This window comes from Urocitellus parryii, chromosome 8 (assembly GCF_045843805.1).
Source record: "Urocitellus parryii isolate mUroPar1 chromosome 8, mUroPar1.hap1, whole genome shotgun sequence".
In the NCBI taxonomy this organism is placed as follows: domain Eukaryota; kingdom Metazoa; phylum Chordata; class Mammalia; order Rodentia; family Sciuridae; genus Urocitellus; species Urocitellus parryii.
In genome coordinates, this window is record NC_135538.1 from 55,493,643 (window position 1) to 55,503,109 (window position 9,467).

General features: G+C 40.6%; 1 protein-coding gene across 1 annotated transcript in view; it reads right to left on the reverse strand.

Annotated features, from left to right (window-relative positions):
• Crybg1 (crystallin beta-gamma domain containing 1) overlaps window positions 1–2,515 on the reverse strand; it is a 183,531-nt gene extending 181,016 nt beyond the window's left edge. Inside the window, exon 1 of the mRNA XM_026389643.2 lies at window positions 2,343–2,515. Within this exon, the coding sequence (XP_026245428.2) occupies window positions 2,343–2,515 (173 nt within the window). The remainder of the gene's footprint in view (window positions 1–2,342) is intronic.
• Between the last annotated feature and the right edge of the window lie 6,952 nt (window positions 2,516–9,467).

The following is a 9,467-nucleotide window of genomic DNA, read 5'->3' on the forward strand; positions in this document are numbered from 1 at the left end:
ACCCCCAAGACAGACCAGTATGTTTAGTTTTTATAACACTTATTAGTGCAAAATTCATCATAGTTTTGAAGGAAAGAATGAAGTGATTCAAGACTGAACCAAAATACATACAAGAAATCAAAAAGAGAAGCAAAAGTTTCTATTTTTGGTTTTACTCTAAAACATTTTTGCATTTGAATAAATTATCTAGAGCTGTGTATTATTATATTTTGATAGATAGGAAATGCTGAGATTAGATCAGGTAAGAGAAACTGCCATGAAAGTCCTTAAAATATTTACTGATGTAATAGGAAAAGTACTTCAAGCTTGAGTACCACATTATTAAGTTGCATATTTTGTTAGAAATTTCAATCCATAACAAGGCACAGTAAGCATTTGAATAGATAAAAAGTGTGTTTAGTACAACTGATTGTCACTGTGTATGATTTCATATGAGAAAATATCAAGTGTCTTCTCTTTTAGCACCCCTCTCCCATTCAGATGGCCCTGAGCCACTGGTGGTTCTTCCCAAGTATGGACCTCCTGTGAGTGTTGGTGATGCACACAGTGCAGCCTCTACCTGGGACTCCTTGCTCCTCCCCTTTTCCAGTTAAGCCTCTTCACCCAATCTCCCAGGAAACCTCCCTGGAACCCTTCTGCACTGTCATCTGGCATAGCATTTAGCCACTGTTTACTTTTTGGTCTCCATATGAGAGTAAGAATTTTTTGATGACTAAGAATCCTTATTGTCTTCTTTTTCTTCTTTATTTGGTAGTGGGGATTAAACCCAAGGATACTTTACCACTGAGCTACAACCCTAACCTTTTTTATTTTTATTCTTTGTTTTGAGACAGGGCCCCCCTAAATTGCTGAGGGTCACACAAAGTTGTCCAGGCTGGCCTGGAACTTGCAATCCTTCTGTCTCAAGCTGGTCACTGGGATTACAGGTGAGCACCACGGGTACCGGGATGTTTGTTTGCTTGTTTGTTAAGAGATCGGGGTCTGGCTATTTTGCCCAGGCTGGCCTTAAACTTCTGTCTTCCTGCCTCAGCTTTCCAAGTAGCTGGGTTTGGGTTTTTGTTCTTTTTGTTGTTGTTTTGTTTTGTTTTTTGTTTGTTTGTTTACAGACTGGTGCCACCTAGTTTTTTTTTTAATATCCCACCATTTAGCTAAGATTCTCAATAAAAATTTTATTAAATGAATGAAAATAGACTGCACAATTAATACTTTTTAAGGAATAAAAGAAAAACATGTCTAAAATGCCCATTTTGTGCAAGCAAATTTATTCTCACACTCATTGTTCATAAGATGTATTTTTTAAACACCTACAGGGTTCACTGGGTATGGCTAAACATCCAGCACTAAAAATATTTTATACCTCCTGAGCTGAGGATTTATGTAGCTCATTGGTAGAGCACTTGCCTAGCATTCTTGAGACTCCACTTGGGTTTGATTTTCAGCAGCACAACAACACAAAAAAGAAATGTACACCTGGGGCTGGGGTTGTGGCTCAGTGTTAGAGCGCTTGCCTGGCATGTGTGAGGCACTGGGTTCCAAACTCAGCATCACATAAATTAATTAATTAATGAAAGGTATTGTGTCCATCTACAACGAAAAATATATTTTTTATAAAAAGAAGAAGAAATGTATACCTCCAAATCATGAAAATAATTGAATATTTTCAACCAAACCATCAATTCTGGTACAACTGGCAAGTTATACATATAGAATAAAACTACCAGAAAATCAAAGTAATAATTAAAAAGCACAATAGTAATCACACTTAGTATAATTAGATGCCCCCTAGTTTTGTCAGGGACTCTAATGGGGACCAGTCATTTACCCTTCAATCTCAGTTTCTTCATCTACCAAAAAAAAAAAATGGGTAACTATCCCTGTCACTTCCTTCTTTATTCAGATCTTGTGAGGATAATGGAAGCATAAAATCTCTAGAATGTAAATCTTTACAATAAAGGTATGATTATTTAAAAAAATATGACCTAATCCCCGCGGTATGATTCCTAGCATCATTCATTGTGGTCATACCCCTTTCTCCCTAGCAGGTTGAAATGAACACTTTTGCATAAGATCTTGGCCAGTCTAAATAAAGACCACATGGGTGGGCACAAGTTCTTCTCTCCGGTGCTTGGTCTGATCTAGAAGCTGCCGGGGAACAGATCACTGGCAGCAGTCAGGATTGCGCTGCCCGGACCGGTTTACACTTCTGGAGGGTGAAGCCGACCCCGGGCTTTCTCATGTTCTGAGCCGGGGTAGTAGAAACTGGCGGTGAAGAGAACCCAAGAGTACAGCAGGACCAGGTGAGGGAAGGAGAGAAGACTGGAGGGCTTCAGCGAGGAACTTACCTGGCCTCGCCGATCGGCGCCGGAGGCGGGTGTGGAACAAACACTCCACAGTCAGACCGAGGAGGCTGCTGCTTCTTTTTGGAGCGCCAGATGTGGAAAGTGGCGTGCTTCTTGGGGGCCTTGGACGGGCTGGACTCCCTGGGATCTCCTTGAGGTGGTAGCGACAGTGGCATCTTCTCGTCAGCCTGCTCTCCCGACTGCTCGGACACAGTCCTCTCCCCCGCGCAGCCCTTGTGGAAGAACATACCTTGGGCGCCAGCTCTCCCGCCTTCCCCAGAGCACCGTCGGACCCCGCCCCCTCGGTAGAAGGTTAAAGGCAGAGGGCAGGGCGAGCAGCGCAGCAGCGGGAGCTCTCCGGGTGGAGGTGACTGCTGCACGACAGTGACACAACTTCCCGATGCGGCGCTGGCCGCGAGGGGCGCGAGCCCAGGTGAGGCGCGCGGAGGAAACCCCAGGTAGGGCCAACACCACACCCCCCCACGGTCCCCGACCGCAGGGCAGCGACACCTACTGGACATCCTGGGAACCGCGTCTCGTGCCGCGGCTCCCCGCTGAGAGCCAGCACCCAATTGGGTTTCAATAAAGCCTCAGGTGCAGTTCCCAATTATCGCCCGCGGAGTTGTTGTCTGCTCCTGCCTAAGCCAGGCTGGCAGAGTGAGTGACAGCTTAGCCATGAGCCCGACCTGGAGAAGGATGGGAGAGGCACAACCCTTGCTGGACCGCCCAACAATTAGCGCTCTTCCGCTCAGGCCTTTGGGTGGCGTGGGCAGTATGTCCTGGGTGTTCAGGTTTGTAAACAAGAGTACCAGCTCCTTTTCTCTCTCCTTCAGAGTCTGAATCGTTAATTTGTACTCTCGTCTCATAAAGCACTAAAGGATAAAATCCAGAAGGACATTAACCGTATTCTCCAGTTCCCAGAGGACTCAATAGATCCCTTGCAGTGAATGAAATGTCAGTCCCACAAGGTACCTGTCACTTGCTTCACTATCAATGACTTTCTTTTCTCAATTTTACAATTCTGATTAAATAGCAAACGCAACTAATACCCAATCAAAGGAAGTACACGAACAATTATTTGTGGCATCGTTACAATCTAAAGAGCTCAAGGACCACCTCTTAAAAATTCAATGCAGTACAAGTCCCTCCATATAGTAATAGCTTTTTTCTTTTTCTCTTTGAATATCCAACCTGTTCAATTCCTTCACTTATTCCTTCAAAGAATTCATTTCTGTTTATTTTCTGTACATTTTTTTATCAAGATAAACCTGTATATGGTAAAACAGGCACAAATTGTAAGTACACAATTCAAATTTTTGGATATTTATTTGGTTAGGCGGCAAAATGTTTTCAATGATGGATAGCTGACATTGTCCTACAAAATCTTTCTGTATATGGCTTTTATAACACAATAAAAATATAGATTATCTTCAAAACTTCAGAAATCTCTTGCCTACCCACTTCCAGCACCCTCCCCTCCACTCCTGTACCAATTAGCCATTAATCCAACCTCTTAATTTGGCTCTCCTGGAACTTCATTTCAATGGAATCACAATATCTATTCCTCTATGTTTTGTTTCTTTTGCTCAGTATTAGTTTGTGAAAATCATCCATATTGGTGCCTGTAGCAGCTTTTTATTTTAAAAAATTATTACATACTATTTCATGATGTAAAAATGCCACAATTCATTTATCTGTTCTACTGTGGATGGACATTTATTGTTTTCATATTGGAACTATTATAAATAAAGCTGACATGATTCTTAGACATAAGCATTCATGTCTTTGGGGGGAGGGGGAGTGTGTTTGTGTGTGTCTGTGTGTGTGTCCTCATCCAGGAGTTCAATCTTTGGCATAAGTTCAGTTCTAGAGAATTTTTTCAACCAGTTTTCCAGAATGGCTTTTTGACACTTTATATTCATTCTACTGAAGTTTCCAGTTTTTTTACATCTTCATCAAGATATGATATTCTCAATCTTTTTGGGACATTTTAATGTGGTGGTATCACATTGTTTTTTTAATTTATATTTGCTCAAGAAGCATTAATTGAATTCATTGAGTATTATATGTGCCAGGCCCTGGCTTGGAGAGGGGGCACCAATGAATACATAGGTGATACACACCAAAGGGTAGGAGAGTCAGTAGAGGTATGTACAAGGCATTATGGGTACCTTGGGAAGAAGAGAGGGAAGTGGTCAGTAATGATGTATTACAAAGGTAGCTGAAACTTTGAGGGCAAAGAGAATTGCAAGAAAAGAGTCAGAGAAGGGGAAAAGTAAATAGAGATAAAAAGGGGGGATGAAATAGAAGAAATCTTAGGCACCCTTGCTCAAATATTTGCACATTCAGTAATTTAGTCTTTCATTCTTGAGTCTTCCAAGCAGAATTCCTTACTCTGCTCCTTTTTTGTGCCACCAATGATTCAGTTACAAATATCTGTTATTAAACTCTTGACATTGCATTGAAATTATTTGTTTTCATATCTGTATCTCCCATTAGCCTAACAGAAATTTAAGTATGCAAAAAATACTCATTCAGACTTCTTTAAGCAGTAACTTATTTTTTTTTTCTTTTTGATACTGGGGATTGATCCCAGGATCCCTTTACCACTGAGCTACATCTCAGTCCTGTTTTGTTTTTTTTTTAAGATGTGGATGGACCTTTATTTTATTTATTTATTTTTATGCAGTGCTAAGAATCTAACCCAGTGTCTCACACATGCTATGCAAGTGCTCTACCACTGAGCCACAACCCCAGCCTCTCCTCAGTCCTTCATACATATGTATGTATTTGTGTGTATATATATATATTTTTTTGAGACACGGTCTTACTAAGTTGATTAGGGTCTTGCTAAGTTGTTGAGGCTGGCCTTGAACTTGTTATCCTGCCTCAACCTTCCAAGTCTCTGAAATTGCAAGTGTGTACCACCACACTGAGTTAAGCAGTAACTTAATTTATCAAGGGATTTTAGGTGGTTCATAAATATCTGAGAGAGCCAAAGAGTCAGACTCTGGAATTCAAATATTCCCAGCCACCCCCAAAAGTTGATCTGGCAAATACTAATCTCATCGTCTCTCAACACTAGGAGCTACTTATCAGCAGTTCTGCCAGTAGCTACCCCAAGAATCAAAGGCTTGTCCAACCTAATCTTGTTAGAATATTAGCCTCCTGCCTCAACCCCTGGCACACATATTGCTCATTTCTGGGGGGAAAAAAGTTCTATGTGGTTATATCTGATTAGAAGAACCTTGGTCATTTAACTGCTTCTTAGCTACAAGAGAAATCTAGGTCTTCTGGGTTCTGCCTCAGAGAAATGAAATTCAAAGGGCTAAAAATTTGCCAACATACCACAGGTATTCAAAAGAGGCTATATAGCCTGAAGTGTGAACAATGGCCACTGCTGGAGGAAAGGACAAGGGGGAATGGGAACACAGAGGTGACTAACTCCATCTCAATGGTTCAGGGAAGTCATCACCAGGGAGGTGACAGATTTATGAGCCGTAGCTGATGACTAGGAATTTACCAGATGGAGAAGAGAGGGTGGATAGTCTAGGAAGAGTAAACAACATGGGTCAAGGCCCAGAATTGTGAAAGGACAAGAGCAGTTGGTAGGGAATATTCAGAAGCTCAGTGAAGTGGAGGAAAAGAAGTATGAGGTGAGGCAACATGGCAGAAGATGAGACTGGTAAAATCAGGTGGGGCCAGGTTGCTAAGCACTTGGTAAGGCATGTTTTTAGGGAGTTAGGACTTAGCTTTGTAGGCAATAGGGACTGCCATAGTTTAGATTTAAAGTGTCCCCCAGAGGTCAAGGTGATAAGGTCTTGGTCCCGAGTGTAGTACTATTGGGAGGAGGTGAAACCTCCTCCATCCTAAAGGGAAGTCTTCAGGTCCTTGGGAATGTGCCCTTGAAAAGAAAACTGGGACCCCAGCCATTCCTCCTCTTCCTCTTCCTCTTCCTCTTCCTCTGCTTCCTCTTCCTGTCTATCCTTCTCTCTTGCTTCCTGGCCAGGAGGTGAGTAGTTCTGCTCTGCCATGCACTCCCACTATGATGTGATACCTTGCCAAAGACCCAGAAATGATGGAGCCAACTGACCATGAACCAGAACCTCCAAAACTGTGAACCCAAACAAGCCTTTTCCCTTTATAAGCCGGTTATCTCACGTGTGTTATAATGATGGAAAGTTGACTCACACAGGAACCTTGCTTACATTTTTAAGAACTCACATGAACAATGGGTTTTATAAAGCACCCTGGATGGAGTGAATTTGGCAGAAATCCTGTGGAGACCTAACATTTAAGGGACTTTTAGGCAAGAGAAAGCCTACATACAGAGCAGCTAAAGAGGTAGGAAGATATCTGAGGCAAAACATAGCTCTTTGTCCCAGGTCTTTGCCAAGATTTTGCTCCTGTGGGGTCTACTATCTTATAATATCTTTTTTGTCCCTTTCCCTCTACCCAGCAATCTGAGGTCCATTTCAGGTCTTTCCTTGTCCTCCAAGTGGCCAACCAGCCCCTTCTTACACTATTTTTTCTTTATCTAACTTTCTATTATGTTTTTATCCTGAATTTAAGCTGACATTGTGATAGATGTAAAAATACCCATAATTCTCTACTTTTCCCACAAAGAAGCAGAGCCTATATTTTCTCAGTCATTGAATCTGGGTTGGTCCTAAGACTAATTTTGGCAAATGAAACATTAGCAAAAGTAATGCCAATAGAACTTGAAAGTGTTTGCACATTGGTCTTACTTTCCTTTTCTAGGAATCTTGCTATGTTCCTTGAGTATTCAGCTGGATGATAAGAGATGCATGGCCAATTTACCCCATCACCCCTGGCCAATGACAAACAGCTATTTGAAATAAGAGTGAGGCCATTTGGGACAGTCCAGCCCTCAGCTAAGCCACAAATGAGTCCAGGCACCTAAAAAGGACAATTTGGGATCATCTAAGGTTGTCTCAGACCAGAACATCCCAATAGAATCATGAACTAATTAAATGCTGTTATTTAAAGGCACTATGTTTTGCTTATTTGTTTGTTTGTTTAAAAATATTTGTTAAAAAGAATAGCAATGGTCAAGTATAGTCAATGAAAGCTAACAAAATTTTGAACACTTTTTCTTTTTTATTTATTTACTTTTAGTTGTAGATGGACACAATACCTTTATATTGTTTATTAGTGTTTATGTGGTGCTGGGCATTGAACCCAGTTCCTCACATGTGCTAGGCAAGTACTCTACCACTGAGCCACAAACCCAGCCCAGACCTTCTATTTCTTAACCTCTGAAATATTCAATGAATGGAGGCAATGGAAAATCATGAACTACAACATAAAGAGCAATGGAAAATCATGAACTACATAAAGATTCAATTATATTCAAGCTACTTAATAAGAAAATGTATCTTAGCCTACATATGTATGCTAGCACAAAGTGTTACAAAATAAATTTAAAATTTATTTCAAAAAACAGAACATGGAATTCTTGAACTGCTCTGAATGTCATGGACATTTTTGTAGAGCTCATACTATTTTAGGAAGATGGTCTTCTATCAAGCCACTAAGTTTTGGGGTGGTTTACTATGCATAAATGATGTTAGGAAACTAATGTGGGAACTGTAGGATTAAAATTAGTTCTCTTCTGCTATATTATTAAGGTTAAGTCATATTCTTGAAGGCTCCAAGATACAAATTAGCTGTCTTTGTAAGTTGATTGTTTGAAATATAAAATACATTGTCCCAGATAAAAACATCTATGAGTGTCCTACTTCATTGGCCAGTCTACAGAAGTTAATTTAACATATAATGAAGCACAAATAACTTATCTGCAATGAAAGGCCATAGAACATAATTATAATTACTGCCTAAGGAACTGCCACCACAATTTGTAAAACAGTTTCTATGAGACAGTATATCATGTGGTAAGAAAGGAAAGGAGTAAGGCCAGAAACTCATGCTCCTGTTCATTCTTCATTACTTGGAAGCATAGGACAGAGGTGACTGGAAAAAATGGGACCTTAGACACTCAGGTACATACTCATTCCCTTTTTCCTGGACCCCCAGGTCTCTCTTTATAGATTAGAATTTTTAGATATGGGGGCCAGCCATGCTGTAGATCCCAAGATCACTGGACTTAAAAATCCAGCTGTATGGATCATTTATGTTTGATCACATATTTCTCCCCCAAATATTTTATTTAAAAAAATTCATATAGAAGTTGCAAAAATAGAATAGTGAAAGAAATTCTGCTTCTGGTCATAATGGAGTAACTGGAACAGAGTTCATCTTCCATTATAAACAATTGGGAACTAGAACAAATAAATGAAAGAAAAAACCTTTCCCATACGGGAGCAGTGAGCAGCACAGGATTATGATCCACAATAAACAGAAAAGAAATAAGGTTGGTACTACAATTGCCCTTGTTTTGTGTCTGAAGGTCCTTTCTGCAATGCATCAAGAGGTGGATGATTCTAAGAAGAATGATGCAGTCTTGCTGAGTTGATGAGACACAGATTGGATTTTGAGGAGGTTGACATGGTTGGTTGTTGGGCAGAGAATTTCTGAAAGATTTACATAGATGAGAAAAATAAGAAATATGTGTAGGGGGCTCCTTGATTCTGTGGCTGAATACTAGTCTATGCATATGTAAGGTGAAACTCCACAGAGTGTGCACAGAGTAAAGAGCAGTCAAGTAAAGAGCAGTCAGTGGAATAATTCCTGGAGCCCCCACAAGACTGGAAGATGTTCAGATACTGACCAGCCAGAGTCATGAGTCCAATATTATTGGAAATTCAATGGAGATCACCTGAGGGCCAACCATCAATAGAAGAGCTAACTTAACCCAGAACAAAGGCTATTTAAAATTTGCTCTTAAAAAAAGAAGTTTAGCTAGGTGTGGTTGTGCACACCTGGAATCCCAGCTACTCCAGAGGCTGAGGCAGGAGGTCAGGGGTTGGGGGAGGTGGCGGGAGAAAAGACAAAAGAAGGAGAAAAAGGAAATCTTAAAAGAAAGGAAGAGAACAGGAAAGCAGGAGAAATATGGAGGGAGAGAGACAAGTGGAGATGTTATGTCTAGAGAACAATAGAGCTTGGGAAAAAAATTGAAGAAACATGGCAAAAAAATTCTAAATTTGC